Source organism: Magallana gigas, chromosome 3 (genome assembly GCF_963853765.1).
Source record: "Magallana gigas chromosome 3, xbMagGiga1.1, whole genome shotgun sequence".
Taxonomy (NCBI): domain Eukaryota; kingdom Metazoa; phylum Mollusca; class Bivalvia; order Ostreida; family Ostreidae; genus Magallana; species Magallana gigas.
This window is the reverse complement of record NC_088855.1, coordinates 29,121,510-29,139,277: the sequence shown is the minus strand read 5'-3', so window position 1 is coordinate 29,139,277 and position 17,768 is coordinate 29,121,510. Positions and strand designations below refer to the sequence as shown.

Sequence of the window (17,768 nt, the reverse complement as noted above, 5' to 3'; positions counted from 1 at the left end):
TTATGAATGTCATTTTCTGGGTCAGCGGTATCTGATATAATGATATATTAACAGGGCCGTCCTTATCAACTACATGTACATATATAGCAGAGCAATATGGAACTGTTCACATACTTATACTGTCCGAATTATGGCAGGTTTAGAAGGGTCTACACAACGTGAGGTTATACAATGCAATCACCCTATTCTTGGGGCGGCACGTGAAGGGCAAAAGCATGTCTTTTTAGATATGGATATGTCCCCTCCCCACCCACCCCTAAAAAATGAATATATTACTACTGCTTCAAGTGAAAAATTACCAACTGGTCATAGAAATAATACACAATTTTATACAATCATGTTTTGAGGATACTGAGAGAATAACCCAAAAGTACATCATTTTAAAATGTAATTTATTTTACATCTTCAATTTAAACATATTGTAAATGAAAAATACAAATGCATTTGAACAGGGATAAAGCAAGCACTGAGGTGAACTTAATTATCTGACTGACAAACTGGAAGTAATCACATGTAATGCCTCTGGTGTGAAAAGCTCAAAAACTAAGAGTGCATGCCTACCAAATTTTACCAAGTGTAACTGACGCAAGTGTTGATGGCAATATAGGACAAAGAATTTACAGTAAAAAATAACAAGTCAGGGATTGTAAATTTCATTTAAACGCCATAAACATTTGATAGATGTACATTCATTTTGTAAATATACTCTAGGTTCTTATTCATCCACACAAACCTGAAAATCAATTTCAAATAACGCAAAAATCTAAATATTTTGCTGTATGCACAAAAAAATAAAAAAATTACACAACCACCTTTCTTTTGAGCCAATATTAGAACAATTAATTTATTAATAATTCATTCATCTTAGATTTATTAATACAAGTTTGCATCTTTCTTTCCTACAATGGACCATTTATTGCACATTACATATGCATAAATTTTTGTATCACAATAAAAGAAAAAATTGTGCACTTTTCTGTTGATATGCCATGACCTTTGGAATGTTGACAAACTTACTGTAAAACAAAAACACTCGCACAGGGGTTTTTTATTCCATTAGTTTTAGTGTAGGCACATGTAGCATCTATTCAATAAGGAGTATAAAAGAAGGGAAGAAAAACACTTCTAGCACTTGCATTCATTAAAATGTATATACATGTACACACATAGGTATTCCAAAAAATATTCTTGAACATGCACTTAATATTTACCTTTAATTGAAAGGATTTTTATATAGAAAAAAAAAAAACCCCAAAAAAACAAATGTGCAGTTTAGTATTTTGACAGGGCAAAAATACATTTCAAAGATAATACCTACATCAGTAGCATCATAGAAGGAAGTCGGGATTGGTCAAGATTTTATTATAGTGAACCAAAAAATTTTTGTTGACAGTGCCTGCAATGCACATGTTAGGCAACAACTTTGTTCCACTTAAGTTGTTCACCAATAAATAAATCTGCATAAAGGGGAAATCACTCTGTGCGGATAGCACTTTGTCATATATCACATCATGATCACAGATTGTTTCCTAGTGGGTGACCTTTTTAATCCTGGACGAATAGAAGGTCATCACCTTAGCCCTTGTCAGCTTGAGAAAGATGCTCCAGATTCAGTTTTAAGCATAGAGTCACACACATATCATAGAATTCTGTCAAGTCTTATATTTTCAGTCCAAGCTTGCCATTAGAATTTGAATTTCACGCAGCAGTTGTCCTAATTTTCCAGGCGTACCGCCTCTACTAGCTACCTTTGACCGGATGTTACACAGGTTTTCATAACATTGTCTACATTTGCGATACCTACAAATATAAACAATAAAAAAAATTTTCATATTAACGCCATCAACATTTATGATACCAACAAATATAAACAATAAAAACATTTTCATTTTATTTATTCCACTTTGCACAAATTTATATTTGAATTTAACTACAAGAAAATTTATTTCACCACTGGACCAAAACTAATGGCAGTCACCTTTCTTCCCTGGATAGATCCACCCCTTGACTTGGTGGGGCCGTCAGATTCGACTTTATCACTGGTCCAAAGTTCCTCAACATGATCTTCAGTGCCTCACATGCTGCAGTCACATAACTGACAAAACAAAATAGAAACTGTTAAAAATCAACTCAATTTAATCTGTAAAGTCAAACAAATATTGAGAGATACTTATTAAATTTTTAATTCTTTTTAAAAACATTTGTTAAAATAACCGATAGATGCTAATATTCGTAATAATTTAGACCTATACATTTATGTACCTGTCATATTTGCTGTCCATTAAATCTTGTACTTGAGGCAACAAACATGAACAAAGATCTAAACTCCATAAGCCTCTGCAATTCAAAGCAGAAAAAAAACACGTTCAATACATGAAAATAGAACAAGCTTGCCAGAACAGAAATGTCGATCCAGTATATATACATGACAAACAATTTATACAAACAATCATATAAAACTGAAATGATAACCAATGTAGAAACTACATGACACTTTCCATGGTGCAATGTATTTGCTCATTCAATATATAAGGATATGAGAACTGATCCTCCGACAAAAAACCATCTACTTGTGCCAGTGGGGAATCATTATAATTTGTGGTGGTTAATTTCATTGTTTTCATAGGTACATGTAGCCCTACGCCACAAATTTGCATCCTCAACGAAAACGAATTTTGAAAGAGTTAATTTTCTTACTGAAACTGAAAACCAATGCATCCATGAAATTACATCCCCACTAACAAGCAAACCCACAAAAAATGGTCCCCACAAATTTAAACGATTCCACAGTATTCTTTGATGTTGATACATGTACTTACGATTTTAAGTTCAATACATTGAGAAGGTCTACTATCACAGAGGGATCTTTCATACTAATGGCCGAATCAACTGCTGTCTGTAAAAAAAGAAAGAAAACCTTTTTTTGTACCAACGTATATCAGGTTTTTAGCAAAGGACTTACCAGTATTACTTGTTTACAGCAATTTTCTTAATAACCAAGTGTAAGTAGATAATCTTAAACAAATTACAAAGATATTACAGGAATTTTAAACTGAGAAAATGTTCATGTTGCCTAGATTTCTTGAGCTTTGCAAAATATTCTTTAAAGTAAAGAAAAGTTTGCATCAAAAGGATGAAAAAATTACTTTTGTGTTCCCTGAAGTCCACATGGCCCGTACAATCTGCAGATTCTTGCTCCGATGTGCTAAAACCCTGGCCATGGCATCATGCCCACTGAACAAGGTTGATAATGTCTCATTCTCAGAAGGCACTCTACCATACGAACTGTAGCCATCATTCCCGCCAGCCTTTTGCTAAACAGATTCAATGTTTAATTTAACATACAATCTGAAATCCACACTTGAAAATTTTAACTTTACACACACACTAAATGGTATTATCTACAAACCATTGTTTTTGCTTCAAAAAGTTAAAAGGAAATGGACCCAAAAATTGACATTCCTATATCTTAAAATAATTTTGCAAACAAAGCTGGGGTATAAATAAAAAAATAAAAGTACTCTTATCTTTACACTTGATACAACAAAAGATTGAGTAGTTACTGGTAAGAAATCCTCAGGAGATATTCCGGATTTGTCCTCCTCTGGTTGTCGAGGAGAAGGCTTGACAACTGGTTTACTGGGCGGTTTATTGACCGGTTTACTGGTTTTGTTGGACCTGGTTGGTGCTGGTTGCCTCACTGGTTCCATATCACCTAGTAATAATTTTTTTATAATTTTTTATGCTATGTGCAGACAATAAAAATTGAACTCAAAGAAAAAACTTAAAGAGATCAGTGCACGACATGGTAATTTTTCTTTCGTCCTTTGATTTGTTATCTTGTTATCTCAAAGAAAATATCAGTAATCAATAGCTGAAACCATTCCTTAACTTTTCCAATGCCGCAAGTCTTCATTACATAAATAAACTGTACAACTTATCTTTGACAGACTTATTCCGATATATAAATACATGTACATGTAAAGACTTTGGACAAGACAAGTTGATAGATGTAATAGGGTAAGTTGATACAGGACTACCGATATGAGTAAATAAGTAATGATTAGATGTCTAAAATTTTTCATCTGATTCTTCATCTAAAAATAGTTTGCAAAGCTTTTTCAAAAATCCAAAGAAAATCAATAAACTTTTCCCTACATTTTGTTGATAAAGAATTATGAAATTACTGAAGAATCAGATTGCATATCTGGTTTTATAGTTACATACATGTATGCATTTATATGTAGATGAGGATATGAATACCCTGTAAATCTTATAGCAACAAGCCAGCTAGGGTAAGCAATTAAAAAGGAAGGGTCAGATACACTATATAGGTAAGTTCCTACACCGTCCTGGACACCTCCGAGCTAAGTCAACATGCAGCGTACAGATCATACATTACACAAGGGGCCTACCATCGTCCGAGACAGATTTGGAGGACTGACTTTTTCGAAACGGGGTGGCAGATTTACGCTCTGATGAGCCTTTCCGATCGGAGGAGATCTGACGATTCACATTACGAGGGGAGGACACATGTTTTGTTGGGAACATACCATCTTCCGGAGGTGGTTGGAAAGGCTCTATTTGCCTAGTAGGGGAATGTGAGAGTCGAGATTTTGGTCGGAATATTTGTCGGTAATCTTCTGGATTTGCGATTTCGAAAGAGTCATTGTCTTGGTCTTCTTTGTCTTGTGTCGGTTCTTCGATGTCTTCTTTTGGTACACTGCAATAGTTGACAACACAATGCATTATTTCTCCTATTTAAAAATCTTTCAACCCCCCCCCCCTAAATTCAACACCACAAAAGATCTCAATAAAACTGACACACAAAATGAGATTTTGTAAGCAATAAATTATTTCATGGAATGGAAAACAATAAATATTACACCAAATTTTCATTAACATTACAAAAAAGCCAAACAAAACAGTTTTAACTTGACCCCAGAGGTATATTTTTGAGTTATTTCTAGAATGCCACACAAGCTGTCAATACCAAACCGTGACATGCACAACAAACGTTAATAGATGAGAAATTGATCAATGATTGGTCAATTAAGTCCTACCTGGCTTGTCTAGAGGACTGAGTGGGCGGCCTCTCGGTGATGAATTTATTTCGACTGCTGAGGGATGGAAAACAGACAAAAAAACCAAACTTTAAAGCCAGCTAAAACATGCAGTCAATAGGGAATAATCTTTGTTCTTTTTTTTAATTTTCATTCTCAAAATCTTTGAATGAAGTGCAATTCAAATTCACCCCAAAATTGTCATAATCCTCAAATTTCATATGTATTATATGAAAAGCAAAAAATTATTTTTAATGAATGAAATATGCACCACATGATGAAAAATAAAGGGAAATTTTGCACATATGAATATAGAGCAACAAAATGCAAGATGACGAAGCACTAAGTTGGTTATATAATAATGTTAATACATGTATAGATTGTTATGAGTAAGCAAAGATTTCATGATAGTGGTGGCAAATAATACAAGTTTAGTATAAGAGATGTCTGAATAAGATACTGAAAAGCACAGCTACATAATTTGTGACCAAAATGCTATAGCCAGCCATATGACAACATTATAACTTCAATTATACTAGTCAAAAAAAGAATAGAATATTCATGATGACAGGTTACAGTTTACAATAACCAATATTTGAGAGCTCTTGAACTTTCTGCAGGGATGCAGATGCACTAATTACTTACAAAGAAATTGAATTTATCTTGATAAAAATACACAATGAAAATGTGAACAGGACTCAAAGCTCTTGCATTATTTTCTTATGTAATCTTAATAGGTATTAGTTACATGTTGCAACATTCCGAGTCTACAATGCACATAAAAAAAGACATCAATCCTATCCCAACATGCAACATTAGATATCAGCCAATGGTTGAAAAGATACCTACTGTTTTAGGCCCTCTGATACAGAGGAATTAGATATACTTAAATCGGTGAAAACCTCATCTATATTTTTACTGAAAATGAAACAATGGTGGTGATGAAGGCAAAGTATGAATTGAAATTGCAGAATCACACAGAAAAGAGAGTAATGGCGCTTGTTAGATAATATATATTGGTCTCACCTGGAAAAATTGGATCCACCCTCTTGGTGTGGGATTCCTCCAAATGGCTGAACCCTCTGAAAGAATAGCATTTTTGAGTACATTAGTACATGATAAATGTTTTTAATAAATTAAATATATCAGGTATTTGATCAAATTTTAGCAAGTATTTCATCAAAACATCATTACTTTATACCATGCTTCAACTAAAACATAATGGACATAATAAACTCTTGCAGTAGTACTGATTTTTAAGACATGTAATCTAATTCTTGGCCATTTCTTGTTTTATCATTGCATTTAATGTATGTATACTTTTATGATTACATATACATGTACATATACATTAATATATATATCCAAAAACTGATAAGGATATAATCCATATTTGTAGGCTAGTGGCATATCATCCAGTAACTTGTCATGGGTGACAATGGAATAACTACCTTCAGATCTACTACAAATGTGGAAACATTGGTCTGTGAAAAAGATGTTCCAATCTGCAAGAAAAAAACCCAAATACAAATAAATTGCAGCAATACAAACTCATGTTAACATAAACACTTATGTTGGCTTATATATATCATTCTTTTGTTTTTCCAATTGCATCTAAAGATATAAATGTCTCCTTTTAAATGTCACGAATTTGAATAAAAAACAAAAAAATTCTGTATCATTAGAAACTGAAGAAAAAAATGAATACATGTAACAAGCATTCCAATATTCATCAAAGTAATATTTGACTTTCTTTGTGTATACTTTTTTGAGTCAGTGAAATAAAAATTCAAGCAGCAAGAGTATATCAAATTTTTTTCTCTGGTTTGTTGATTCAAAAATATTTGCTGACTTCTTCATATAAATGACAGTTTCCATGTAATACCCACCAGCTGGTTCTGTCCTATGGCTATATCTGCTACTTCTCCCCAATTGACAGGAATGGAATCGTAACATTTTGATGGCTCCCATGAATAAACTTTTAGCAAGTCTTTTGTGCCACTGAATAAACACGTTCCCTCCGGATGAAATAAAATATTCCTGAAAGTAACATTTTAAACATCAAGTCATCTGTAAATTTTGATTTTTAGAGTTCATTGAGTTGATCATTAATGTATTAAAATTTCATCAATCAATATGAAAAGTTACCAGTATTTAATAAATAAAACATTTTTAAAAATCTGAATTGTCATTTTTCAAATGGTAAGCTAACATTTGTGCCAAGTGTTTTCATACCTCACTGGGGTCGAGTCTCCATCCGTCGTAGACACCATATTAAAATTCTCTAAATCCCAAAACTTCACTGTCCTGCAAAATTTGAGAGCACACACATCAGATCAATTTTCTAAATTTTTACCCCAAAATCACATGCATAACATGCACATGGACGTTTTTTCACTACCTACATACACATGTATCTGAATGTGAAAAATGTCAAATAAGGTAAATCTTCAATATTTTTACCTCTTAACTACATGTTTAATATGTAAATGTTTCGGCACTACCTACCTATCTGAGCTGCCAGATGCCAATAAAAGTTCATTTGGATGATATTCCACTATGTTGACTGGTCCATTGTGATATGTTAAATCTGTCAGGATTTTACCAGCTGTGATATCCCAGATCTATTTCAACAGAATATGCATGTATATTGAATTTCCATTATACATGTACTTAGACTACAAAACATGCATCAATAGTACTAGATTATCTAATTGTACACAAAACTGTTTACAATGAAATCAAACCTTGACAAGGCCATCTTCTCCAGCTGATGCAATCCATTTTCCATCAGGGCTAAACCTGACACAATTGACTCCATTCTTATGGCCCTGTGGATGAAGAGTAAATCTGGATTCAAGTCTAAGACACCAACTTACGTGTAATACACATACCATGTATCACAAATATCATGTTGTGAAACAAAAGTTCATACTTACCCTGTATGTGTAAATGCAACCTTTTTTCCTAATGTCCCACAACTGTAAAAGTGAAAGTCAAGATGCACAAACATTACTTTTGAAATTCAAAAAGAATTTGAAGCTAGTCATGCAAATGAAATATACAGCTACTTAAATATCCTAATAAAGTGATCTGAATCCTTACCTTAACATTGCAGTCTAGAGAGCCAGAGGTGCAGTAATCTCCATAAGGATGGAAGTCCAGACTCTTAATGCTTGAGGTATGCCCTGTTAACGTCCTCATAACTACAACACAAATGAAATGCAGACACTGAACAAATGTCAATGGGTTTATATCATAACATCATAATAATCTGGGTTTAAACAAAATGAAGAGGAATGTTAGGTTGAATGACTGGAGTAACTCAGAACTGTCATTTGTGATCTCATAAAGTATTTCAATAACATCACTCCCCCTTTCAGTACAGAATATTTGTACTCAGTTCTTACTTTTGGCTTGTTCCAGATCCCACACCTTCAAGGCTCCGGACATGGAACCAGCTACCACCATCTCCTCTTCATGTCCAAATCGAACCGATTCCACTGGAGTTGTGTGTCCACAAAGACTCTAAATAAAGTAATATCGGACAGACTTTAATCCCAACACCAAAAATTCCTTATTCTTTTATTGCAACCATTTCTAAACTGCCAATTTCTCTCCCTTTGAGTAATTAAATATTACATTAAAGAGAATTCAATAAAGCAATTTTTATCTTTGAAAATTCTAAAGTTTTCCATCATGTTTTTCTTTATTTTCTTACCATTAAGCAGTTTGGCTTGCCAACTATCCACAAGTTGACCTTTCTGTCTTCTCCCCCTGTTACTATGACTCGCCCAGATTTCTTGCTCAAAGCAACACAGTTCACTGTGCTGCCATGTGCAACAAACTCCTCTACAAAAAAAGGAAAAATGTGGATACAGAAACCTTTAGTCTAAGTCAATTTCAAATATAAGTAAATCAAGCCAATCATTTTCATCTGATAAACCATATAGGTGTGCTACCAATTCTCTTCAAGTATTATCTCTTGCCAGTGACGCCAGTTACCTAATTTTTTGGGAGTTGATTTTTAATCAACTCTCCTATGCAGTCACTCGGACAAACCGAAAGTGAAACAGTGTTTGGACCTCAGCACAAATCATTGCTCCTGACAAGACTTAGTTCTTGAAAATAATTGATGAATTCGATGTAATGTATGCTAAAGCATTGTTTTTCAAGGAAACTTATTTACAAATACCTTAAAAATAGTCAGATTTTAAATGGTACGAACAATTTAAATATTTTTTGTAGTCGTATGTATTCCTACGCCAGAGTTCAATATAGTCTCGTTCAACTCGACGCTTGGCTGTCTCCGTAAACCCTTGTCGGAGATTTACGGTGTCAGCTGAGCGTTTTGTTGAACGAGACTAGAGTTCAATATTGCTTGGATCCATACAATTTTCGAAAAATATTTCTACCACTGATACATAGTTTGATTGAATTAATTTTATCTTTAAATATTATTTAACCTGATTCATATGGAGGTTTCTCGACATTCTAGTCGAAAAAGTTCAAAAATTCATTTTATAAAAATATGCGTTATTCAAATTAGAAACTACGTATACATGTACTTGTCATGCAAAATAACATATCATTGAAAACATCGACAAAATCAACTCCCGTAAGTTCTTCAGTACTTTGATTTGTATATACACTGTACTTTTATGTGTTGATAAAATGACGTAACAATGCACTGGCAAGAAAAGGTCCTTGGTGAGAATTGGTTGTTTGCTAGTTATGATTTAAACATTCTACTCTGGTCACTGCAATTGTACAATGTGTATGTATGAAGATTTTTTGCAACATACTTCAACATCTCTAATTTTGCCCATTCTCTGTTTCTCAAGGACTGAATCTTTGACAACACTTACAACAGTGATCTGATTTTAGATAAAAATTGCAATTCAACCCCTTAAATGCATTCAAAATTAACTTTAGCCCTTAAAATATATTCATCACAATACAAAACATATTATAGCATAGGTCATAAAACACAAGACACAACAAATTGCATTATTATGCACACGGTGATAAACTCTGTTTTTATCTGTCAATCTTTGAGTCAACATGGTCAAAGGACATATGACTTCTTGTGTAATTTAAATTTGTGCTTTTTTCTGCCAGTGAATAATTTGACAAGAACTTTCAGAGGGCCCAATTTCACAGAACTATCATAAACTACAAACAACACATTCAGAATTTCCTTTAGAAAATATCAGTGATTAATCAAATGAAAAGAACCTACTGCATATTTAAGGATGAAAGTTAAAAAAAACTTGTGATGAAACATGAATGAATATAATACAGAGTAAGTACAAGAAAGAATTATTACGTACGAAGTTTCCATGCTCGTTTAGTTTGACTCATTTTCGTTAATCTAAATAAAAAAGTTGAAATTCAATATCAAATCTCTGAATTTAGCATATCCAACTTCATAATGTATTCGGCATCAGTTCAATTCTCAGTAACTTTTTTCATTTTCACGACCATCCAAACTTTGCAATGAAAAATGGCTGAGCAGTGTGGGTTTTCCTAACACGCTTTCTGATTCGCTGTATGAATAACCGGTAGTGCCAATAGACCCAATAATATTCAACGTAACATTCATTTCATGATGTTTTTGCGCATGCTTGACAACGTAATGTCTTCCGATGTAAACAATCTTACAAAACGAGCATGTTTCTGAAAGTTTCTACCCTGTTTTTAGGAAGACGTGCCGTTGTCAGGTCAAAACATTATTCATTCCGATACCTTCACTACGTACAAGGTCAGGAACCAGAGCCAAAAATACGGGAATACTTTTATTTCATTGATCACCAAGGCCAAGTAAGAAATATTCCCAGCTAGAATTTTCTCTTCATGTAGACCATACGGTTTGCTATCGGTGTAACGTTACTTCATTTTGCTGTTACATGAATTCAGATCACATATCTTTTACATTTTAGTTGTTTCTTGACGATGCAAGGATAAAAAATTTCACATCTTGTTTCAAAGGTGAGCAATTATTAAAAAAAAAACAACTATACTTTAATGCCCATACACTGATATATCTTCAACTTTTGACTGTCATTATAAACATTCGACAAAGTTAGATTATATGGTATTTGAATGATCCACAACAAGAGATTTCAGGAATTTTTTCATACAATATAATGGGACATCAAGATGGAGATTAGGCATAGTCAGACTCAATATTTGGATACCCTGGATTGACATCCTCATATAATCCCTCTCACCAGTACAATAGTATCTTGCCATTAATCTGTTAATCTAAAGCATTCTGAATAATCCAATAGACCAATATATACATGTATTACATGAGTAAACCTTTAGTGTGTTGGAATAACAGCATACTAGTATATTATTGTCTATAAAATTTAACCCCTGTGGTACATTCAAAGTTAAAAAAAAATTACTTTTAATGAGATGTTGTTTGTTGGTGTACATGTACTGCAGACTTTGAGCTTTTTAAAACCACTTCATGCTTTATTTTTCTGAAAATTCTGTGACATAGAGCCCCAAAGAGCTACACATCATTTTAATTTTACATCTTTTGAACTTTAATAGGTGCTTTTGGGCTTTACCATGTGTCACTGTTTCATATACTTAACAGTGTCATCAAAAAGAAATATTGTAGAAGTTTCTGGTAATGGAATTCATTTGATGTTATACATTTAATTTGATTTACGAAGATTGATCAGAAAAAATTCCAAATGTGCACACAAACCAGATTACCACTAGAAAATCATGAAATAAGTCAAAGTGAATAAAATTTTGTTTACAGTATGAGCTTTTGTGATCAGAGTTTTGCTTTATTTCAGAAAAGGACTTTTTGGTTTTCTTTTTTAAACGACTGAGACTGAATGAAAGTGACAGATACGCAGATGAATTTCCCTATCTTTCACCATGTGGTAGAGAAAGGAACTTTATAAGATGTGATGATAAACCTATAGTGTATACACACCTGATCGAAAGTGATTCTGGAGAAACTCTCTTATCCTTTGGGGGTGCTGGCAATGCAATGACCACAGAATTTCTACCCTCGAGGATATGCATGCTCCCAAACACTGGAAGAGTTTACCATCCTGCCCCAGCCAAAGTCGGGGGCATTGGACTAATCAAATCAAGTCTTGCCATAGAGCTTAGCAAATATTTCGAGTTTGAAAATGGTGAAGATAACCCTCCCACTCTCTTTACCTGGAAGGGGGAAAAGCTTCATCTGACTAATGATTTGATTGACCTAATGGATAAGTCTCCCTTAGAGATCCGTGAACTTTTGAGTAATAGTGATTAAGCCTAATTCTGTAATTGTATTGTTGAATGTCAATGGAGAAAACTTGATAACTGAAAGTGTTACAGATTTTCCTGTTAATTTTTTCACACTGCATTTGTATGATTTGTTTAAATTACTTATATTTTTTAAAATGTTGTTATCACTGTCGTGTATCCGCGCCGGTAGTGACGTGTTTGGATAAAGTGAAAATGGTGGTTCCGTTTGCTTCTTAATAAGTTTTCGTGTTATTTAAGGCTTACATTGTCTACTTTTACATGAAAAAGATCGTCAGATCTATTTAAAAGTGCATAAAATCTTTAAAGTTCTACGAAGTTTATGTTAAAATTATGTAAATAAGCAGTTCATGTCGATTAATTGTGAACAACGGAACAGGTTTGGATGACCTTGTTTTTCAAAATAGGAACGGTTTGGATACGCATCTGATACAGTTTGGATGTAATTAATTTGTGAGTGTAAACAGCTCCTTTAATTATCCCCTCGCGAAGGGGATATAGCATCGCTACTATGCGAAATACATGCCCTCACTGAAAAGCATGCTTTCAATATAATGGATATCGTCATGTGATAGACATATGAAGTCACATTGTTTAAAAAAATAAACATACACGTTAAAGACTTGTGCATTTAAGCCAACAAAACTTAATATACCGTAATTTGAATTTCAATTTTACACACGCTCCAAATAACTTGCAATTGGCTTATAAAAATTGCATACATGGTGCTTTACAGATATGTTAAGTATATTGTATAATCAATCCCTCGATATTAATTTCGAAAGATTTAGCCTTACCAAAATCTTTACCGACACAAAAAACATGTGTTTACGACAGTTTCAATTGTTATGCTTCTATATCGTTATCGGCTTTAAACGTGAAAACGTCAAAAAATCAGAGGAGATCAGTCAAATACAGAATTATACCAACTTTAAAAAGCTTAAAGTCTGTAAAATCATCTAATGATACAAATATTTTTTTTCTTTTAAAATTGAAACGATATAATATATCGATACACTGCACAGAACAAACCGTGATAACGTGGATATTTTTAATTATTGGTATCCTGATATGGGTTTCATGAAAATGAAAAAAAAATATTCTCTTTTATACAGAGTAACTTATCAAACACCATACTTGTCTATTTTTTTAAATTAAAAATTGAAACGTTCCCAAACAACTTTTTAGTTTTGCAACAGCCTAACAACTGCGCTTTGGCAAATTTTTAACAATGAAATTTTAATCATTATACTTTCATGTTAAATACTAACGCGGGTTTTGTACTTTTTCTGCAGTAATGCCACCTTCATTTCCCGCATGAGTCACCAAAACCTCTTGATATACATAGATACATATTTATTGTTTTGATTTTCAGGTGAGAATTATGATTGAATAAAATTTAATGTACATATAAAATGGCGATGTTTACCTAGGTCTCGTCATCACTTGAATTTTTTGGACCAACTATTTCTAACAACAGAGTAAATATATGACTTGGCAGACATCTATGGTACTTTGTATTATATCAGTATAATCACTGGGAGTGAAATAATTGTAGAACTTTCTTTGTCTAGCGATGTACAGGCTTGGTATTGAATGTAAACGAGGCTCACTTTCATAATATTATTACCAAGCACGTTCTCCGTTCAACTTACTTCACGATTATAAATATCATATCAGAATAACTAAAAAACACATCATATAGTCGCTTGCCATAAAAGTAGTAGATAGTTGTCTGTTAAGGTGTTCATATGATATATTGCTTTTCAGGTTAACGTTAAAGGTGAAAAACTTTTTTTTTTTTTTACATTTGATTGTGTTCCCCATGTTTCAACTCATATTTTCGTTATAATTTAAAATTAAAGAAAGTATTCTTTTGAAATCATAGTAAAAAAAAAGATTTGATATAACTATATTTACATTTTTCAATGTTTTTTCATTTGATAATATATAAATAGTGCCTGTTTGGGAGGGTAACAGTTGAAATTGACACCCCGAGAAAACCATTGTCAACCGACGCGAAGCGGAGGTTGACAATGGTTTTCGAGGGGTGTCAATTTCAACTGTTATCCTCCCAAACAGGCGCTATTTATTTTGTTATACTGAATGTCTTTATTTTTAAGAAAATTTTACTGCTTTTATATAGGAATAACGTGAATTCTACATCGAACCGTACGCGCATATTTTTTGCGCATGTAACATTTTTTAATGTTACCCGCTGCTAAGTGCGTTGCTAACGCTGATGGAAATAGAAAATATTATTAACTGCGTCTTAACCAATCAGATTTCAGTATTTAACATGAAAGTATAACAACACTAAGTATCAATTTGTTCATATTCAGTCCAATAAAATCAAATGACGTTTGCTTATTAAAATATTTAAAAGTACAATTGCTGTGAATTAAATTAATATAAGTAATAAGGAATCATTCTTTCGATATTGTGAAGTGTAATTTCGTTTCGAGCTTTATTGGGTTTGACCACGCCCCGACCAAAATAATCAACTCATGATATTCGATCAAAGAATGATTCCTTATTCGTTAAATAATCAATTTCTGATCAATTATACACTAAATATACCATTTTATCAGAGAAAAAACGTGCTTGTCTAAAGAAATAAACTTAGGCATCCAGTTTTAGTTCCAATCGAACATGTGGAAGTATTTTGGTTTCATAACGTTTATAAAAATGTCGGACAGGAAAGAAAAATTCATCGTCTATATATTAAGTTCTTTTCACCTGACTTAAAATACATCTTTTGCATGCTGTGTAATTTGAATGACCCACTATTTTTTTAAAAGATGTATCTTCGGTTGCACATCGATAAAATGCAAAGTGCTCTCATTATGTCTAAAATATCAAAAATCCTATAACTTTTAATTATTAAAACCGTACCATTTGCACAATTCATATTTTAGCATCCAAACCGGAATAATTTATTTATCCAAACCGTACTACTTCTTTAGCAGGTGCATGAAGTTATTGCTATATTTATACATATTAATGTATTAAAAAGACATCGGTTTGATTTTATTTGGTTAATGTAATGTTTTAAATTAATTTTGGCTGCTTCAGATTTTTAGTATGTGTTATAATATCTACGTAATCTAGAAATAGTTCTTGGTTTTAGCGTTAAAATGACACGTTAACGATTGATTTTTCTACAAATAAGTCGTTTTTATAAACGATGAACGAAAATAACGCACACTCTTTTCAACTGCAAAACCTTCAGAAAAATATGAATGACTATTACGATATTTTAATTAATATTTACCCCGTTGTCGATAGAAAAAAGGACACAACACTCATTGTTTTTGCACTGGATACTTTTTAATCTACCCATGGAACAACAGTTTGATTTGTTTGATAAAGTAGTAGTGCCGGTTTTGCTCTATGCTTGTGAAATCTGGGGTTACGAGAATATAGATATTATTGAAAAAATCCATTTGCAATTTTTAAAATATATTCTATGTATGAAAAGTAGTACTCCATCGTATATGGTCTACGGTGAATCAGGTCGTTATCCTTTATACGTAACTGTATATTCTCGAATGATTTCTTATTGGACAAAAATGATCCAAGGTCAAGACAATAAGATTGTGTTTACTGTTTACAAATATTTAGCAAACCAATATATGTATAATAATGACTGTGTAAATCCATGGACTGATTTTATACGACATATTTTAGACTCATGTGGGTTCTCTAATATCTGGACAGAACAATGTACTGCAATAGTTAATGATAAGTGGATTTCTGCCGCCATCAAACAAAGATTGCAGGACCAGTTCATTCAGAAATGGGCAAAAGATATAGATAATTCATCTAAAGGTCAAATATATAAAATTTATAAACAAAAGTTTGGTTTTGAAAAATACTTAGGCATTCTTACTAAAAAATTTTGGAAACCACTTATTAAATTCAGAACAGCAAATCACCGTTTACCGATTGAAACCGGTAGATGGTATGGAATTCCTGTAAATGACAGAAGCTGCACACTCTGTAATAGTGGTAAATTAGCGGACGAATACCATTTTATTCTTGAATGTAAATTTTTTTTAACTTTACGTAAGCAATTTCTATGTACCAAGTATTTTCAAAAACCAAGTACATTAAAATTTAGGGAACTGCTGATGACAACGAACATCAAAACATTGAAAAAATTAAGCTCTTTTATATTGAATATCCAAGAGCAATTCTGCTGTCCAGCCTAAACTATATTAGCATTTATTATTATTATTACTCTCCGCGTATTGAACACCAATGAAACATTGTATTAAATTTTTATATGATGATCTATTTTTTTTTTTTTCTACCACTTTTTGTATTATTACTATTTTTTTTTCTCTTACTTACTTATGCTTACTAACACATGTAATACTATGTTGTATTATAATTTATATATAATTTATTAGACCCTTGACATCACAATTTAATGTAAATATGTTATTGTACCTCATGTACCATTGTATGATAATGGTTTGAGAGAATAAATTGAATTGAATTGGATACGCCATTTTCACGTTATCCAAACATGTCACTACCGGCGCGGATACACGACAGTGGTTATCACAGCAAACCATTTTTAATGTGATAAATAGTACAGATATTGATAAATATTGATACATTTAATATGATAAAAATGAGAATGTGTCTATCTAAGAAATGTATAGCATTACTGTCATATATAATACATGTAATAATGTTGTTATTTGTTATGCATCAAATATGAATCATTTCTGAATTAAATAACCGATTTTGAGTAAATTTTTGTAATCGTAAATGTATTACAATGTATCTTTTAAATTTCAAGAGTTAACAGTCATTGCTATGTGTTACCATGAAAATAGACTCTCAGAGGTAAACAAACATTATATACGTAAGTTTAAAAAAATTCCTTAAGTAAGAGAATGGTTAGAGAGCCAGTTAAATAACTATGTAAGTAAAGAATGTTTAGGGTCCAGGTATCACAAAAATTAATTCTAAACAATAACAGAGCACTTTATTTTCTTGCAGGTATCTTTATTTATTTTATTAGATATCTTTGAAATTTTCCAGTAATTGTGTTTTTGCCTGTACATATTTCTATTTGTGTATAAATTTGAAACAAAATTATCCATATTTTTTTTTATTCAGATTTGCCATAATCAGAGCAATGTTGTATACCGGTACTTAATTTTCTTGCATTTCTAAGTAAGATCAGTAAAAAATCTGAATTCTTTTATCATTGCATCATACATGTATTATGGCCAACTACATGTACTGATAAATGATAAACATACTGAAGTATTTAGTGTCAGTGACATTTTTTTGTTAATTATAAGAGAGATAGAGAGGAGGTGGTAGGGCTGCATTTTAGATTTGAAGATTGCAGCACAGTCATAACTTCACAGGAACTACATTAAGAATGAAATACAGCTA

General features: G+C 32.3%; 2 protein-coding genes across 6 annotated transcripts; one reads left to right on the top strand and one right to left on the bottom strand.

Annotated features, from left to right (window-relative positions):
- Window positions 1-375: 375 nt before the first annotated feature.
- Window positions 376-10,592, bottom strand: LOC105321858 (katanin p80 WD40 repeat-containing subunit B1). 5 transcript variants are annotated; one of them, XM_011420334.4, is made up of 20 exons: window positions 10,397-10,592; window positions 8,785-8,915; window positions 8,474-8,591; window positions 8,169-8,269; window positions 8,003-8,044; window positions 7,811-7,894; window positions 7,572-7,687; window positions 7,299-7,370; window positions 6,953-7,103; window positions 6,515-6,568; window positions 6,090-6,145; window positions 5,913-5,981; window positions 5,064-5,120; window positions 4,416-4,723; window positions 3,564-3,715; window positions 3,147-3,314; window positions 2,820-2,896; window positions 2,263-2,337; window positions 1,979-2,095; window positions 376-1,800 (listed from the first exon to the last, which is right to left on the bottom strand). In XM_011420334.4, exons 1-20 carry the CDS (start codon window positions 10,425-10,427, stop codon window positions 1,668-1,670), a joined length of 2,112 nt encoding a protein of 703 aa, XP_011418636.3. In that variant the 5' UTR covers window positions 10,428-10,592; the 3' UTR covers window positions 376-1,667. The 5 variants fall into 5 exon arrangements, with proteins under 5 accessions (XP_011418636.3, XP_034339108.2, XP_011418638.3 ...); XM_034483217.2 differs by having other exon boundaries at window positions 5,064-5,117; XM_011420336.4 differs by having other exon boundaries at window positions 4,554-4,723; window positions 10,397-10,591.
- A 74-nt stretch (window positions 10,593-10,666) lies between these two features.
- On the top strand, window positions 10,667-12,486 carry LOC105321857 (UPF0598 protein CG30010). Its single transcript, XM_011420333.4, has 3 exons — window positions 10,667-10,886; window positions 11,006-11,054; window positions 11,882-12,486. Exons 1-3 carry the CDS (start codon window positions 10,737-10,739, stop codon window positions 12,352-12,354), a joined length of 672 nt encoding a protein of 223 aa, XP_011418635.3. The 5' UTR covers window positions 10,667-10,736; the 3' UTR covers window positions 12,355-12,486.
- The last annotated feature ends 5,282 nt before the right edge of the window (window positions 12,487-17,768 follow it).